Here is an 18,182-nt window from a genome sequence, read left to right as displayed (position 1 = left end):
AAAAACTTGGTTATGATTCAGACTCTGAAAGAATAGCTACAGGATCCCGACCTGTAAAACAATAAGGGTCAGATTTCTTTGAGGTAGTAACTGTTTTATTTCGTTTTTTAGTTCCAGCAGAAAAATCATCCCATTTTGGATCAAAGTTCCATTGCTGGATGGTGGAGTGAGGGAAGGGATGGATAGATAGTAAACAAGGGGTGCATAAAGAAAATTGTTGGCCAACTGAGAATAGGAGAAAGGGGATTGAAAAGGATTTAAGAGCTGGAAGGAAATTTAGAGGTAGCTAGTCTAATAACCCCACTTTATAGATGAAGAAACTGAGACCCAAACAGGGTAAATAACTTGGTCTCCCATCCAGTGAGGTCTAGACTGGAATCCAAATCAGGGCTTACTTTACTATATTAGAATCCCTTGACTTAAAAGTAATTGTCTTTACTATGGGAAGAACCCTTCTTAGTTGAGTCAACCAATTAGAACTGGGTATAAATGAAACTGGAACACCTCTTTTACACACAAAGCTATCGTAAGGGACTTTGACCCAATCTGAGAAATGTGTATAAAGGAGAGAAGCTCTCTCTGAAGGGAAATTCCAAGGGCCTGGAAGCAGAGGACATGCCCCAAACTGTGTATCCCAGCACACTTCTGAGAAGTAAAGGTAGGAGTGAGCTGTGGTACAGGAAGGACCAAGAAGAGTCGCAGCCATACAGGCCTGTGAAAATGGATGTCTTGCAAAAAGAGCAGACTGTCCCCAAATTCCTTCAGTATCCAAGTTCCCAGTAACCTGAATTTTGCTTCAACTGCAAAAATGCCAGATAAATGTAGTCAGGCGGGGATCTCAACCTCTACTTAAATATTAGGAGTCCTCCCAATTGGAGACTTGGAGAGTAACTGAACTTTTTATCCAAATATAGGGGTGTATTAGCAAGCATACCCAGGATGGCCTCGTAGCACAGGTTCTTTGATCTGCTTTATAAAAGAAAGACAGATTGAAAAGGGTTAACAATCCCCCTTTAACTGTAAGTCATTCACTAGTTCAGAGGAAAGGCTAACACCCTAAATGTGGAGAAAATACAACCAGAGAAACCAGCACAAAGTTTCGACAGCCAGGGCTCTTATTGTCTGAACAACACCTGATGGCTGATGGGAGAGCACAAATCTTTGATTAGTGGGGGGGAGGAGGGAGTTCCTTAACAAAGGTTACTCAGAGACCTGTCCAGGGAATCAAAAGGTCCTTCTCACAGCAAAATACAACCTCCCAGTATATATAACAAAGATTCCTGATTAGCTCAGACCCAGTAGAAACTGAAATTTATGTGACTCAGCACAGCTGTGAATTATCAGGGTTCAAGGGAGATCAATCCTTCAGATGTTTCCAATGAGCCTGAGAAACCGAACCCCAAAAAGAACAAAAATCCCCCTTTGCTTGCTCTTCCAAAGGGTCTTGGACCTCTTTTGTGTCATGGGACCCTTTTTGCAGCAGTCTGATGAAAAATAATAGTTATAATGATCATACAATAACTAGCATTTATGTAGCACTTTACAAATAACAGGAGTATTTACACAGCATTATGAAGCTTGAAAAGCACTTTACAAATATCCCTTTTTATCGGCACAACCACTCTAGAAAATGGGTGGTAACTGTCACCCCCATTTTACATATGCTGAGACTGACCCAAGCAGAGGTTAGGGGACTTGTGAGGTCACAGACTGTCTGACGCAGGATCTGGACTCATGAGTCCCCAAAGTCCCCCCCAGACTTAATAGGAGTTAATTGGGCGCCTGGGGCTGGACCTTAAAGTATTTGGGATAAGGTTCAAACGCAACTGCATACGCCAGCCCAGTCTAGAACTTGTCACTCTCTAGGAACTCTCTGGAAACTGGGAGGAAGCCCTGGAGAGAGCAGACTGGAAAAAAAAAAAGACCACGTGACTAGACGACTACGCTGCCCTTACCTAACATGGACGCGCCTGCTTCCCCAGGCGCCGCCTCCACCCCGCTCTGTGACGCCGGAGGGCGTCATCGCGCCAGCCTTCTCAGCGGCTGCGCCTGGCTCTTCCCCCCTTACACCCGCCCTTCCGCCGGCAGCAGCCTCCTCCTAATTGGCTCCTTCTGACCGTTCGCTCCGTACGAGGCTTCCGGCATCTGCGCAAGCGCCGGGGGCACGGAAGGCAGAAAGGAAGACGACGGAGGCGGCCGCGGCGGAGGAGGGCGGGGGGAGCGGAGGGTCCGGCATTGCGCCTTTGACCAGATCGGGAGGCCGCAAGCGCAGCTGAGCTGACCAGCAGGGGTGAGGTACCTCCGATGCCCCTACCCCACCTCCCCTCTCCCTTTCAGTCTGCCCTGTCCCAGGGGAGCTGTTGGGAACCGTTGGGGCTGCGGCTGCGTCACCGCCACTCCCCCTTAGTCTTCTCTCTCCTCCTTCGGTAAAGGGGGCCAGGAGGCCTCGCAGAGGCCTTAGAGGTCATCTAGTCCAACCCCGCTTTGCTTTTCCGCGGTTCTGGGGGGACGGGGGTAACGACACTTCACCCAAGTTTGACCCTAGGGCCTAGTAGTAGTGGTCGCTGATGCCGTTCTCGTCCCGTTACGGAGGGAGAAATTGAGGCCTAGGGAGGAGGTGAGGAACGCCTGCGGTCTAAGGTCAGACCCCCAGTACGGGCAGAACGTAGGGCCTTCTCGTGGTCCCAGAGTGTAAGCGGGGGTGGGCTGGGGAGGATGTGCAGAGTCACCCGCGCAGGCAGCCGCCCAAACCCCCGAAGGTCCTGGGGAAAAGGAAGGGTTAAGTAAACCCCGAGACGGCCATAGCACTCAGCAGGGGGCCTGGCGCGCGGTGCGGCTCGACCCCCACACCGTGGCGACTCCCCTCATTTTACAAACGAGAAGACGCTCAGGCCGGTAGAAGTAACACGACTTGCCCCAAAACAGATAAAACCCTAAAGGCAAGTCCTGGACTTGAGGGCTCTCTCCCTTTTACCAGGCTGCCCACCCGCATGGGAATAGAGGACTGACCAGGAGCAAAGGACAGGAATGGCCCCCCACCCGCATGGGCGTGTTACTGCTGGCCTCGGGCAGCGGTGCCATTCACCAGACTTCCTGGCCTTCCTCTGTCTGTGGAGGAGTTTACAGTACTGTAGGTGCCTGACCTTGACCTTCTAAGGATGAAATAAACACTTCTGATGTAACCGGGTGAAAACGTTCTGAGCACTTCACTTTCACTGGTGGTGTTCTTGTAATAAGCCCGATGTCATGGTGCTGTCCTAGAATGAAGGACAGACAACCCGGGAGTAGAAAAGGAGCTGGCCCCGTTGGGCCACACAGCCTTCTTCCCTTCCCTCTGTCCACATAGACTGTCATGCCCTTACTTGGGGGTTCTCTGCCCAAAAGGAATATAAATTTTGATCTCTGGAAACTTAAGGACCAACCTTAACCCAAATCACTGTGGCTCTCGTTGATTGGCCAACAATAATAAGTCCCAGGCCAGCCCCTGTTTGGTTTGGGCCCTGATTGGCTCAGAGTGAATGTAAATAGCAGCTGTTTATGTTTTGGCCAGAAACAGTGAGCGTCATCCTCACAGATTAATATTTTTTTTTATTTGACTAGATAAAGAAGCCATTCTTTGCCTTATTTATTGTTTAGCCTTAATCATCGAATGGGCTTTGCCTTAGTCAAACTGAGGCCTGCTAAAGATCTAAGCTTAAAAAGACCAAGGTCCTTCACTGCATCCTGAGCCATCTTCAATTCTGATCTCTATCTGGCCACTAGACCCAAGTGGCTCTGGAGGAGAAAGTGAGGCTGGTGGCTTTGCACAGCCCTCCCTCACTTAAATCCAGTTCACTTGGATGTTGCAGCATCACCTCCCCAATGTTATGTCTTTTTCGAGAAGGAAGAACAAACAACAGTAAGATCTTCCATGTCAGGGACTGTTCTTTTGCTTTGCTTTTTATCCCTTAATACTTTGGACAGTGTGCCTGGCACACAGTAGGAGCTTTATAAATACTTGCTGATTGATCGATTGACTGTGGGGGCAGTTGCTACTACTATTAATAGTTCATGGAAGAAATTGATAATAGAAAGTTGAGGCACCTGGCACCACTTGTCCAGCTGATTATCATCATAAGCCCTGTAGTTATCGAAGCCCTATTTTCCCTGACATCAGGTAATGTACTTCTGATTGGAAAGCACCCTAAGAATCTAACCCGAGCAAAACTGGTAATCTTTAGTGTAAGGGAAAGAAGTTGAAATTCTGAGTAGTTAGGTAAAAGTTCATGGGTTAGACATATGAAACATGTTAAGGATCATGCCTCATGTTGATATATTGTTTGTAAAAGGACATAATGGTTTGTGGGATATCTAAATGAGATTGTTACTGTTTGATACTTATTAATCCTTGCTCATTAAAAGAAAAACCCTGTGATCTTGAGCAAATTATTCAACTTAATTCCTTGAGAAGATGGATAATGCCATATGATGTTGGCATTCCCCCTAGAGGATTGTTAACCAGTTAATCAGAACTATGTCACAAAGGCTAGGTCAGTCTCTTAAGCTACAACCTTATTTTAAAGTAAAATCACCAATCCATGTTTTCATTTGGACCTGAAACCTCTGTTTTAAGGTACCATTTTTTTCTGTGCCTTCCAGTATAATGGTATGTGATTTTTAATGAAAGGCATTCATTATACTGAGTATGACTGTTCCTTGACCCATTTCAAAAAATTTTTGCCTACCATAGGCTAGATAGGTAAGTACTGTGGTTTTATACAAAGAAAGTATAAAATCCTTGTCCATAAACCACTAAAATCTCATTCAATATTAAGTACATAATTAAGCATTCAAACTTTTGCTATCTTTTAGTATTAAATACCACAATTCTGTATGTGGTCAGCATTAGAGAGATTGACATGGCTAGAAAGGTAAGATATGGGACTTGATAAAGGATGTGACTATAATAGCTGACTTCAGTTGTTTTACCATAGAAATTTTAAAACAGCAGCAGCTGTAACAGTTTCATTTCTTCCTCCCAGTGTCTCTATTTCTAATTCCTAGAAGGCAAAAAGGTTGTTTGGTATTTACTTCCCCTCTTTGTTGAGTACTTTCCCTTTTCCCCCTGCACATACGCATGCACGATATTTGCAAAGTGCTTAGCACATAGCAGGCACTTAAATAAATGCCTCCCCCATTCATGCTTAAAAAAACTACATAGTTTTCTTGATTCTCATAATATTATATTTAGCATATGAGGTTAATACCATCTGATATTACAGGGAGGGGAACTGAGGCCCAATAAAGGAGAGTGAGAAATACTTGCCAACTAAGGTCACACAACTACTAAGGAGCAGAAAGCCTGGAGCCTACCCACTTCCTACTCTAGAATTTTAAATGAAAATTTAGAAGTCTAACCTTTCTGAAGTTTTCCACCTTAAAACTTTATCTGCCTAATAGATCTCAATTTTTAAAAGTATTTCAGAAATAATCAGTGAACCTGTTGCAACACCATGCTGGCAGCAAGGTTTGTGTGTCTCCGGACCCTAACCCTACCTTCCAGGACTCTCCACCCACCACTCACAAAGACCTCTCCTGTTCTGAGGAATTCCATTCTGAAGACAAACCAATGGCTCTTGCAATCTAACAGGGTAAGTAAAATTTGCATTTATTTAACATTTTGTAGTACCTTCTTTGAAAATATTATGCACTAAACAAGGAGACAGTAAGAACTCCCAGACCCATGATATCTAGTGCAGAAGCACTTCTGAGACAATAAGAAAGGGTGACTTGCAGCATGCCTGGAGGCACAAGACTTAACCCAGGAACCCCAGAGGTTTATTGCTATGGCATAACAAAATGACTGCTATCTAATATGCAGGCTCTTTCATTCTTTGTTTATATGTGCTTCAAACTTTGTCCCCACAAATCATCCTTTTTCAGTGGTAACATGCTTTCTTTTCACCTGCTCCTCATCCATTTTATTCACTGTTAGATCTGGTGAGTTCTTTAGTTTGCAGTATCACATCTGATAGTCTTTTTCAATTTTATATTTGAAATAAGTGATAATGCCACTACAGTCCAAAAAAGATTTTTTAACCGTGTTTATAAAAACTTCATTAAAAATAAAATACAGTTATAGTTTGTTCTGGGGTCTTGTGAATTAGTAATATATGGGATATTGAAGTTATTGGGCATAGTAATTATTATTAGCTTTTCTTTGTCCTTTATTCAACAAACATTTAAGTGTCATGTTGTGTGCAAAGTGTGGTGCTAAGCAAGACATGATCCTTTTTCTTGTGTGCATACCTACAGTCTAGCTGTATGGATATGGGGGAGAAGGGAGAGTTCAGGGAGGAGGGGGATGGCGTGCAGAATAAGCATTTCTGTAGCACCTACCATGTGCTAGGCACTATGCCTAGTACTTTTCACATATTTCGTTTGATCCTCACAACAACCCTCTGAGGCAAGCAATGTTATTATCTCTCTTTTATAGTTGAGGAAGCCAAGGCAAACAGGTTTAAGTGATTTGTCCGAAATCACGCAGGAAGTGTCTGAGGTCTTCCTGACTTCAGGCCCAGCACTCTATTCATTGCCCCACCGAGTTGTAGATGTCATTTATAGAAGTGTACAAACATCTAGTAACTCAACAGTTGGAGAAGAACTAACAAACAGAAGGGGAGATTGTTTCCAAATGGGAGGATCAGAGGAAGCTTCATGAGTAGCCAACCTTAGAGCCAGAATCTGAAGTTTACATAGGATTTTCAAACAACATAAATGAAGGATGAGAAAGAATAGTGTGGTCAAAGGCACAGTGCTGGTAAAATGTAATATGATGCATAAAAGGTAACAAGAGGTCCATTTGCTAAGAAATGACCATTAGGTGGGGAAAATAAATGGTGGGAAATAAATCTAGAACAGTAAAAGAGGCATTCCCAGGCTTTAGAAGGCTGAGGAGTTTAAAATTTGAAAATTAGTCTAAAGCTATGAAAGATGTTTGAGTAGAGGAATGACATGATGAAATTAACCTGTATACAAGAAAGATCATAGAACTGGAGGTTTTGTCAGTGGGTAGTAGGATGAATGCTGTGGTGCCCTTTGACAGAAACAAAGAAACCAAAGGAGGAAGTTTGGAGGAAAAGCTAGATTCTCTTTTGGTCTTGTTGTTAAACTTCAAGTACTAGCAGCTCATTCAGAGTGCATCTCACGTAGGCAGTTGGAAATGCAGTTCTAAAGCTCAGGAAAGATAAATAGTTATAACTGTTGAATCTGTGACAATGAATAAAATGACTAAAGGAGAGAGTGTATGGAAAAAATTAAAATAGCACCTTGGAGTGTCTAGAACAGGAAGAGGACTGAGGAGTGGTGAAAGAAGCAGAAAAGTTAAAAGAATGGTTTTACACCTCCAGAAAAGTTGGGGGAAACAGCATTTGAAATGGGATGGTTGACATTGTCATTGTTTTGGAAGTTAAGGAGGATGGGGACTGAAAAAATACCTTCACATTTGGTAATAAGGAGGGCATTGATGTTTGAAGAGAAGTTTTAGAAGAATGAAGGTGTCAGAAAGATGAAGATTCAGAATTTGGGGGTATTAACCATACAGATGATTTTTGAATATAGATCTAGGCCAGATCTACTCTTCTACCCAGCTTGCCAGTCCCACATTTTCCTCTGCTTATATTGGATAGCACAGCCTGGATTTCCCAGTGGAAATAATTTAATAAATCCAAACTGAACTCTTGTTTTCTCACAAAACCTACTCTTCCTCTCCCTTATTTCTCTGTTTTACTGCAGCCCTACTTGTCTTTTAGACTCTCCATCCAGAATCTCTTTCCTATTCTCACTTATCCCACAACCCTCTGTCCCATTAGTTACCAAGTCCTCTTCTCTGTATATCTAATGATGCAGTCATATTGTTACCACTTGCCTACTATCCTGGCAGGGTCCTGCATGTTGTGGCTATACCTAGCCTTTCATCCTTCTCACTCTGCTCTCTTTCATGTGAAGTAAAACTGTAGTGCTCCCCATCCCTTGTTCTTACCCTCTTTTCACCTCTCTGCATACCTTTACACTTGTTTTTTCCCACCCCCTGCCAGTGCCCAGAATGGAGTGCCTTTTTCCTCTCCCACTTTCCCCCTCCCAAAATTAACCTCCATGAAGCCTTTTTTTCTCTTCTTCTGTCCCTCAACCTGGAAATAATCTTTTATACCTCAAATTCCACAATAGGGTATGAATCTCTTATTTCTGATTTGCATAAATGTTTTATCTTTCCCGCCAGACCTTAAGCTTCTTGGTGACCTGTGTCTTATTTCATCTTTGTATCCCCAGCTCTTGAACATATTTAAAGATAATCAAGTAGGTACTTGATAAATGTGTGGTGACTTGAATTTCAGATATTTTATGTCAGATATATTATCAAAGTAACTTAAAAGAAAATTCCATCCACACACATTTTACCAGTGTAAAAATACACTTCACAAGCTAGTCAGATTATTTGTAACTCAATTTTTTTTCTTTTTTAAAAATATATCAGGGCTATGCCACCAAATCAAGAATTGGAGTCCGACGTGGAAAAACTGGCCAAGAACTTAAGGAAGCAGCATTTGAACCATCAGCAGAAAGAATATTTAAAAGTAGGCAACAGTCTAAATCTAAGTTTTTTCAATTTTGAAAGTATCATTCATTTTGGTATTCAAGAAGTTAAAAATTCTAGAATTCTATTAACTATTGAATGCAGTAGCCAATTTGGAAGGGAAATGTGGTATACCAGATTTTACTATATGGTTTTAAAGACACTCTCCTAGGAAATAGTGTTTGCATGACTGTCTTCTGTAAGTAAATGATCTTAAAAGAAATCAGCTTGAATATAACTTTTGAACTGAAAACTAAATGTAATTTGCATTGTGGAATGATAGCATTTTGTTATTTCCTGACATTATTGGTATAGCATCAGGTTTTAATTTGCTGAAAGACAAAAGTAGCTTAAACTTTTTATTAAAGAACTTGAACCTTCCCCCTGCCCCTCAGTTATAAAAACTGATTATATAAATTAGCATTCACTTCAGGTAAAATTATATTTAAAACTTACTTGCTTTTTAAGTGAAAGATATAAAATATTATGATCAGACTACTACAAAGGAAATATTAATACTCTTTCCCCTAAGGTAAACTTTCTTCATTAGGATCTTTACTAATACTTGCTGATTCAGATGCTAAGAATCCTTTCTCCTGTCCTCTGCAGTTGATCAGATGGGAAGATGGTTTGTTGCTGGAGGAGCTGCTGTTGGACTTGGAGCACTCTGCTTCTATGGCTTGGGAATGTCAAATGAAATTGGGGCTATTGAAAAAGCAGTGTAAGTAAATCCCCCAATGTATTACTGGCCGTAACTAAGTTTTCTTGTTTTCTCAGTGCACATATCATCAGCCACTTGAGAAATATTTTGCTACCAATTCTATAGAAATAAACATATTAACAAAAGTGGAGCTGCTTCTAGTAGCAACTTTACTGAACTTAACTAACTAAAACTAAGTATGATAAGAACTCAAAATATTAAAATACATGAAGTTAAATCCCCAAAACAGTCTTAGCCATCTGTCATATTTGTTTCTTACAGAATTTGGCCACAGTATGTGAAGGATAGAATTCATGCCACCTATATGTATTTCGCGGGGAGTGTTGGTTTAACAGCATTGTCTGCTTTAGCAGTTAGCCGATCACCTGCTTTAATGACCTTTATGATGAAAGGCTCTTGGTTGGTAAGTTCATTTGCAATTTTATTTTTTAAATCTCTTAAAGGATTTGTTGGAGATAGGGAGAGTTATCAGTTAGAATAACGTAACAGTTTGGAGGAAAATCAATGAAAGGGCAGGTACATAGATGTATCAGGTACCTGAAAAGACATCAAAATCAATTTATAGCATTGAAATTAATTCCTTTCATAAGAATTACCTATGTCTTAAAATTATGTTCATTGTACTCTCAATTTTTTTAAATTCAAGGGTACATCTTAGAAAAATGTATATCCACATTGTAAGTTATTGGCACTTAGAAGATCAGGCTTCATTTATTTTGAGAATTCTCTTGCCTAGAAAAATGTTTTTCTCAAGATAAGTCGTGCCTGATAACTGAGGAATCACTACAATATGACAGTGTCCATTTATAGCATTGTATGAAGAATTGATTTCTAATTAATTTTTGTAGAAAATGACCATATTTCATACAATAGACTACAACAAAATATGTGTTTGGTCTAGCATGTTAATATACTGATATAATTTAATATAATTTAAGGGTATGGGATTCATTGGTGGTTTTCTGGAATAGAAACTCTCTAGCATGTAGATTGGTAACTCATTTGTACCCTGAAGTCTAAAAGAGTTTCCTGAGCCGCTAAGGGATTAAGTGACTTGCCTGACTGTCAGCAACTAATAGGAGCTGAATGGACTGCATGACAATCCCCACATATCCCAGACACTTAACTGTTCTTCCAACTTCTTGCAAAGAATTTCTAAGACTCATGTTGACAGCAGAGGGAGCCATTGCTAAACATATTTAAAGAAAGGTCAAAAATTGAAGAGATAAACCCCATATCTGGATTGAGGTTAGGAGATATAACATTGTCTTCCTTTTTTAAGCCTTAAAGATAAAAGGTAATATTTAGCACTTCTAGGTTTACAAAAACAAATCAAAGCAAAAGGATTTTTTTCCTATTAATACTCTGCATCTTATAGACAATTGGAGCGACTTTTGCAGCCATGATTGGAGCTGGAATGTTGGTTCGGTCAATATCATATGAACGGAGCCCAGGCCTAAAACATCTTGCTTGGATGTTCCATTCTGGTATGTCTTCCATGGTTCAAAAATATATACTTAATTATCTTTGAGTATTGTTCTCTATGGTGCCTTATTAGAGACAAACAACTTGTAGGGAATGTTGTCATCTTAATTTAGAAGCAGTTTGTGATAAGATTAATGTCACTTTACAGGTAAGTAGAGTGTTGATAGAAACAAAATTATCAGTCTTTAAGGTTGCATTTTAGAACTGGACAAAAGGTTAATGAAGACATTATATTTTTTAATCTTTGTGAAAAGGTAACATTTAAATCTGAAAGCCCTAGAGTAGGAAAAGTGTTTATCTTGTCGGACACAAGAACAGTTTCTGTTTTGATTTTAGAGTTAAATATGTTGAGGTACAGAAATGGATGGCTTCTTAAAGCAAAAAGTTTTGGAATTAAAATGCTGTAATCTTCAGGGGTTTTTTTTCCCCTTAAAAACCAAGAGATTGTTTATGTTGAGGTTCTTGAAATTGCTATTGGCTTGCCAGTCAATTAGTTTCTAAAGGTAAGACATCTTCAGCAAGCCTAGTTGTTTTTACTAGTTTTCATAGTAAAGTGTTTTTCAAAATATGTTGCTTCATGGGTTTATAATACTTCCTGACTCTCTTAAGTATAAGTGGACAAAAATCAATATTGAGTGCTTTGTCATGGCATAGAAAGTGACCGCAGATTATCTTAAGCCAACTCTGAGCATTAGCTCAAATTTCACAAGCTCAGAAGACTTGGAGCATGGGCTCACAGACTGTGTCTTCTAGCTGAAGACCAGACTGGCTGAAGTCATAGAAGTTCATCATGAAAAGATTGTCTATTGCAGGATACTTTTAGGGGCCATGACAACACAGAATTGTACTGTCCACATTATTTGAAGGGGTCAAAGGGTATTATGAGTCATGCCAGTTATACAACATAATAGTCCTCATTATGTTATCATTGTATGAATAGCAAGCCTGATTATGATTATAGAATGTTTTCATAATTTTTTATGCAAAATTACTGGGGGATCTAAGAATTTCTTAAATTATTTTTGAAAGTATTTAATATAACCATGCTTTTTCCTTAAGCCTAATATTTCTCATTTTAAAAATTCAAATACTCATTTTAATTTTACATTTTAGAATGGTATTGTAATGCAAAAGCATAATGTAAACTATTCTGGTCTATCAATTCACAGACATTAAATTCATACATTACCTACCTGCTAGGGACACAAAGACAAAAATGAAACATCCTCTGTTTTTATAAGTAAGGAGCTTGCTTTTTTTCACTGAAATATACTTGAACTTGTCAGTCAACCCCAGACTTCTGTGGGGAATTGCAACTATGACAAATCATGAATGACCTATGAGAGACTTACATTCATTGATAGTTTCCTATCTTTAGTGAGAAGAAACATTTTAAGTTAGTCACTATAGTAAACTACACTAAATACTTCTTTTATTTAGTAATGGAAAATGGTCCTAGGAAAATTTTACAAAATTGCTTATACAGGCAGTTTAGTATAGAGATAAATTGTTAGCTCCAGAAGACATCACAATTTGCTTTTGCTCTTTAAAATATCTTTGTCCTTAATTCTTATAATAAGCTTACTTACATATGTCTGACAAAAGAAAAATGTTTTTTTGAAGCTGAAAGTGTAGTCTTCAAATAACGAGTATTATTCTTCCCTAAGGGTCCTGTGATCTAAGTAAGATTATCATTACCTTTCCATTTATTCTATTTTGTCCTTTCAGCTATTGACTTAAGAAATCTGCTGTCATGTTTGACCCTGAACCACTCATTTAAGCTTGCTGTGTTTCAGCTTTGGTATACATTTGTACTGTCATAAGAAATTTGTCTTTGGGATAGCATCTGTTTAAAAGATTAAAGAGAATTTTATTCACCTAGATTGATATTCTCTGTCTTTTACTTTTTTGGTAATGTGTGATATGCATTCTTATAATTTAGGTAGGTCCAAGAATGGTTCTAACAAAAGTGATAATTCACCATGTAGTATAATTTTTTTGAGAATCCATAAGGTTTTGTGCCTATACAACTACTAGCTTTATTCCTAAGTAAAGAAAAATGTCTTGTGTAATTGTTTAAATATATATGTTGGTTTATATCATAAGTATTAGCTAATATTTAAATGCTTTTATTTCCCTAGGTGTCATGGGTACAGTGGTGGCCCCTCTGACTTTGTTGGGTGGCCCTCTGATCCTCAAAGCTTTCTGGTATACAGCAGGCATTGTGGGTGGACTCTCTACTGTAGCCATGTGTGCTCCAAGTGAAAAATTTCTAAACATGGGAGCACCACTGGGAGTGGGCCTGGGTGTTGTTTTTGTTTCTTCTTTGGGTAAGCATGATTACTTTTGATCTATTTATTCTGTACCATGTTTTATAACAAATAACTTGAATAATTTAATTAGGAGGTTGATTATTTTTAGGAGTTATGTAAATACATTTAAATATATTGCATATTAAATGTAATTTTTATTAGTTGACATCCTATGAAATGGGCTTTTAAATGGATATTATCACAGTTGGTCTAAATAAATATTACTACAGAACAAACCCTTTTATTAAGGGAATTTGTTCTGTGAAGTTTGGATTCAGTCAAAGGGCTGCACTCAAGGACCTAGAGGGCCACATGAGGCCTTGAGGCCACAGATTCCCCACCCCTGAAAAGAGGCCTAATAAAGCAGGTGAGGAATAGAGCTTTGTAGCATAATGGAAAGAGTGCTGAGCCCCAATTCTGGCACTGCTACTTGCTGCCTTGACCAAGTCACTTAACCTCACTGGGCCTTTTCAGCACTATCAGAGATCATTTTTCATCTCTAAAAATGAGAGAGTTAGATTAATTGATCTCTGAGGTTTCTTCCAGCTCCAACTTATAAGATTCTATGAATATGGGAATATTTCATGGTTATTACAAAGAGTGGGCAGGTAGGTGGCCCATTGGATAGAGTTCCAGGCCTGGAGTCTGGAAGAGTCCTCTTTCTAAGTTGAAATCTGGCCTGAGATACTTAACTAGCTGTGTGATCCTGGGCAAATTACTTAACCCTGTTAACCTCAGTCCATTATCCTTGTCAAGAAAACCTCAAATTGGGGTCATAGAGAGTCAGACACAACTGAAAAATGATAAACAGCAGCAAAATTACAAAAAGAGCAGCTATTCAATGGGCAAATTTTCCATTTTGATTGCCCTAATTTAATGTAGCAGTCACTTAATTATGTTGCTTAATTTGTAGAGTATTTATTTTCTGGTTTTAGAAATAAACAGAAATGAAAAGTATATGAAAGTTGTAAACTTATATATGCTAAAATTGCTTTTTCCCATTTTGATTTTAGGATCTATGTTTCTACCACCTACCACTGCACTTGGTGCTGGTCTTTATTCTGTGGCAATGTATGGTGGATTAGTTCTTTTTAGCATGTTCCTTCTATATGATACCCAAAAAGTCATCAAGCGTGCAGAAATAATGCCCATGTATGGCACAGAAAGATATGACCCCATTAACTCGTAAGTATTTTCCAGTGTTGGAAAACTGCAGTTTTGTTTTTTGTTTTTTTTTTAACAGTGTTGAATGAAATAATCTTTAAGCTTTTAAGCTTGAAAGAAATATTATATAGTTTGATCTGATTGGCTTCATTTTTAATGGGTTTGAATTACTTTGAAAAACTTGGATTACCACATTGCTACTGGAATTAAACAGTTACATCTATTTTAATTCTTTTCAGAAAACTTTTACTTTTATTTCCAGATTCTCTGCCCCATTCTTTCTCCTACCCATTAAGAGGGCAAGAAAAACAAAACCCAAATACAAATATGTAGTCATGCAGAACGAATGTTTGTGCTTGGCCATATTCAGGGGGAAAATGTAAAGAAAAGTCATTTGCTTCAATCTTCACCCTGAGTCCATCAGTAGTCTCTCTAGGGGTGTTTAACATTTTTCACCATCAGTCTTAGAATTGTGAATTAGGGGCAACTGGGTGGCACAGTGGATAGAGCCCCAGCCCTGGAGTCAGGAGGACTTGAGTTCAAATATGTCCTCAAACACTTAGTAGCTGTAAGTCACTTAACATGGTTGCTTCCAAAAAAAAAGAAAGAAAGAAATAGGGAATCAAGGTCACTAAGTCTTTCCTAGATGATTATCTTTACAATATTGCTGTTCCTATACAAATTGTTCTCCTTCTGCTCTTTTCACTTTGCATCAGTCTTCTCAAGTCTTACTAAAGCCATTCCCTGTGTCATTTCTTTCAACACAGTAGTATTTAGTCACATTCCTCTTCCATGATTTTTTCGTCAGTTGAGAGGCGTCCTCTTAATTTCCAATACTTTGCTACCACAAAAAACGACTATAAATATTTTTGTATGTTTTTTACATTTAGGTCCTTTTCCCTTTTTTTTTTTTTTTTTTTTTTAACCCTCTTTAAGATACAGACCTAGAAGTGGTATTGCTGGGTCAAAGGGTATGCAGTTTTATAGCCTTTTTGATATATTCCAAATTTTTTTCCAGAGTGGTTGAATTAGTCCTCTACCTTGCCAGCAGTTCATTAGTTTACATATTTTTTCCATATCTCTCTCCCCCTCCCCGCCCAGGATTTTTCATTTTCCTTTTCTGTTAAGTTAGCCAATCTGATGGGTGTGAGATAATAGATCAGAGTTGCTTTCCTTTGCATTTCAACTTTATATAATCAAAATTATTCATTTACCTCCTTTGAACCCCCCTCTCTCTCTCTCTGGTCATGAATTCTTCCCCTATTTATAGAACTGATAGGTACTAGATAGACACTCAATTTTATTCTCATTTTTACCTGTAGTAACATAGATGTAACTATATGGCATAATATCATGGTAAAGTCTTTCAGTTTAATAAATAAGTTGTAAGTATTTGCAAAGCATAGAAAGATTTTTAGTTGGCAATATGGTATTTAGGAATGCTAATAGTTGGTAGTAAAGATGCAGATAGCATATTTGAAAATTGTCCAAAGTATATGTAGCAGCTGAAGTTAAAAAGAAAAAAATGTTGGGATAAATTTTTCTTTCAAAAATTCTGAGGTCTGTCTTTTAAGTGGTAGGAATATTGTAATTTGAAGTTGTTCTTCATTAGGTTTTGATGAACTATCAGACATTCTTTTTGCTTCCTTTTAAAATGTGAAATATAGGTTACATTTACTTCTGACACTTCGGTTTTATGGAAACTCTGCAGCAGCAAATTTGATGTTTTTATTTTTCTTCTAAATATAACACTTCAATTAGTGATACGCTCATGGTGCTACTGAAAAAAGTTTCTAGGTGGGGGGCGGTTAAGGGATATCAGTTATATATACAAATGTCAGACTAATGTCTGATAAGTTTTTTGATTGACACAAACCTGATCAATTGATACCTCACAAATTTATTATTTTCAAGGTAGAAAGATATAGTAGAACATCAGACTCATTTGTCCTTTTTTAACACTACCACATTCCAAGCCAAATACAAGATGAAAAGGAAAAGAATTATTCACAGATGCCTACTCGTTTATTAAAGTCATTTTTAGAATTTCATTTTTCATTACAAGTAGTATTATATATGATTGTAATAGTTGCTTCTAGGTAATTTACCAAATGTTTGTCATTAGTACATTATTATCACCTTTTTCTCTTTTAGCATGATGGGAATCTACATGGATACACTAAATATCTTTATGCGAGTAGCCACCATGCTAGCAACTGGGAGCAACAGGAAGAAATGAACTGATTGCATTTTGAACCTTCCAGACTTCGTCAAATATTCTTGCTTGTGTTCTTGGTGTGTATACTTATTAAATCATTTCTTCTACGAGCATTTTGGTTGAAGTCAGAAGTTGAGAGCCACTTCAGCATGGTTAAGATATTCCAGTACAATGTGTTGCTTCAAGTTCTACCCTGAGAATAAATTCAGCACTGCTCTTGCAAATAAGCACATAAACTTTCCAGTTTTCATCTTTGAGTAATTGCTAACGGACAAGAGTCAAACTTTTCAGTTGTGTTACTTTATTTCAACATTCTGTTGGTTGTCCATATTTTTACTTGTTTCATAATGTTATCGAACAAAGACTCTTAATTGCCATCCAAAAAGGAGTCAAGTGTGTACAAGAGAGAGCCCCAGGACTGATGTAGAGGACCTGTCTCTAGTTTTAGATTTAGCTGTAAAAGTTGTGAAGTGATTGCCACTTGCTACCTGGCAATGGATAGGGTTTATCAGGTCTAGTTATTGATGTATAGCTGTCTTTAACCTAATTAGCACCCACCTGATATTTTCAGGTAAAGGATCTATCCTAAAAAGACAGCGAAGTGTCATTGTGACAATACCTTTGGAATATCAGTATAATAACCATATTTCAGGTGTAGGGAAGGTTCTTTGGCAGTCCATCCAATCTCAGAATGTTAACCTTCCCCAAGTATTCCTGTCATAGCTAATGAGTTCTGTTTTTGAATCATCTAGAACTATTTGGAGACATATTTTGCTTTAAACTTAAAGCTTCAAAAAGTATCGAATAGGTTGCCTTTTTCAACCTTGCTGTAGTAAGCATATTGACACATGTAGATGTTGCTTTTTCAACATAGGTCAAAGATTGTGGCTTATCTTTGTCTTTTTTTTTTTTTTTTAAAGATCCTGTTTGTCATTTAGGATATGGAATAATTTTCCTTTCCAGCACTATCAGAGATCAGTGTTACTGTATCCCTTCTTCACTAAATGCTGAGACCAAATTACTTCTGTTGTCATAAAATATCGTTTTTATTCATGTTAATTTTTCCTCCTCAATCCACTATTAATTTAGAAACAGCTTCCTTGTAAGTAAAGCTTGTTAATTTCTGATACGAACAAGTTATTTTTGAAAGTTTTTTAATGAATGAAATTTGAGTCTGTAAAATCATTGCAATGATAAAATTACTATTTCTGGGAAGATGTGTTTTATCACCAGCTATCCAGAAGTAGCTAATCTATCTATTGGAGAGAGATGATGTGCTCATTTCTAAAGTAATAAAGATCTAGCTTGATAGTTGATTGGTCTGTACTTTTTCCAGTAGAACTACACATACCCTAAAGAAAATGTTTTGGGGCTCTTCTTAAAGAAAAAAAAAAGCATAGACATGATGCTGTCAGTTTTATACCATGGAAATTTTAAGTAATTTTCGATTCACAAGAAAGGAAAACTTGAGAGTCCTTACTTTAGTCATGTCCTTACCTTTAAGGTAGTAGTAGTTACTGCCTTAATGCACAAGTAGTAATATAGGATATAATTTTTCATGTAGATGAGAAATAAACATATTTAAAAAGTGACATTTCTAGAAAAATGAAGCAGATTTTCCAATATAAATGTGCTTGGATCAGGGCAAAGTACAGTAGGGCTATTTCCTAG

General features: G+C 38.1%; 1 protein-coding gene across 3 annotated transcripts; it reads left to right on the top strand.

Moving 5' to 3' along the window:
• Positions 1-1,762: 1,762 nt before the first annotated feature.
• Positions 1,763-17,825, top strand: GHITM (growth hormone inducible transmembrane protein). Of its 3 annotated transcripts, none has more exons than XM_072627965.1 (9): positions 1,763-2,290; positions 5,457-5,630; positions 8,513-8,612; positions 9,221-9,332; positions 9,594-9,735; positions 10,711-10,819; positions 12,959-13,147; positions 14,143-14,314; positions 16,448-17,825. In XM_072627965.1, exons 2-9 carry the CDS (start codon positions 5,493-5,495, stop codon positions 16,530-16,532), a joined length of 1,047 nt encoding a protein of 348 aa, XP_072484066.1. In that variant the 5' UTR covers positions 1,763-2,290; positions 5,457-5,492; the 3' UTR covers positions 16,533-17,825. The 3 variants fall into 3 exon arrangements, with proteins under 3 accessions (XP_072484066.1, XP_072484065.1, XP_072484067.1); XM_072627964.1 differs by having other exon boundaries at positions 1,763-2,295; XM_072627966.1 differs by having other exon boundaries at positions 2,214-2,617.
• The last annotated feature ends 357 nt before the right edge of the window (positions 17,826-18,182 follow it).

The sequence above is a fragment of the Notamacropus eugenii genome, chromosome 1, assembly GCF_028372415.1.
Source record: "Notamacropus eugenii isolate mMacEug1 chromosome 1, mMacEug1.pri_v2, whole genome shotgun sequence".
NCBI classification, from domain to species: Eukaryota; Metazoa; Chordata; class Mammalia; order Diprotodontia; family Macropodidae; genus Notamacropus; species Notamacropus eugenii.
Note: the sequence above shows the minus strand (reverse complement) of the source record. Positions and strands in the feature narration are given on the sequence as shown.

Bases quoted from the DNA above. Each gene is read 5' to 3' on its own strand.
- GHITM (XM_072627965.1), top strand. From the start codon at position 5,493: ATGCTGGCAGCAAGGTTTGTGTGTCTCCGGACCCTAACCCTACCTTCC. The intron at 5,631-8,512 runs GTAAGTAAAATT...AAAATATATCAG, and splicing joins GGCTCTTGCAATCTAACAGG to GGCTATGCCACCAAATCAAG. The intron at 13,148-14,142 runs GTAAGCATGATT...TTTTGATTTTAG, and splicing joins TGTTTTTGTTTCTTCTTTGG to GATCTATGTTTCTACCACCT.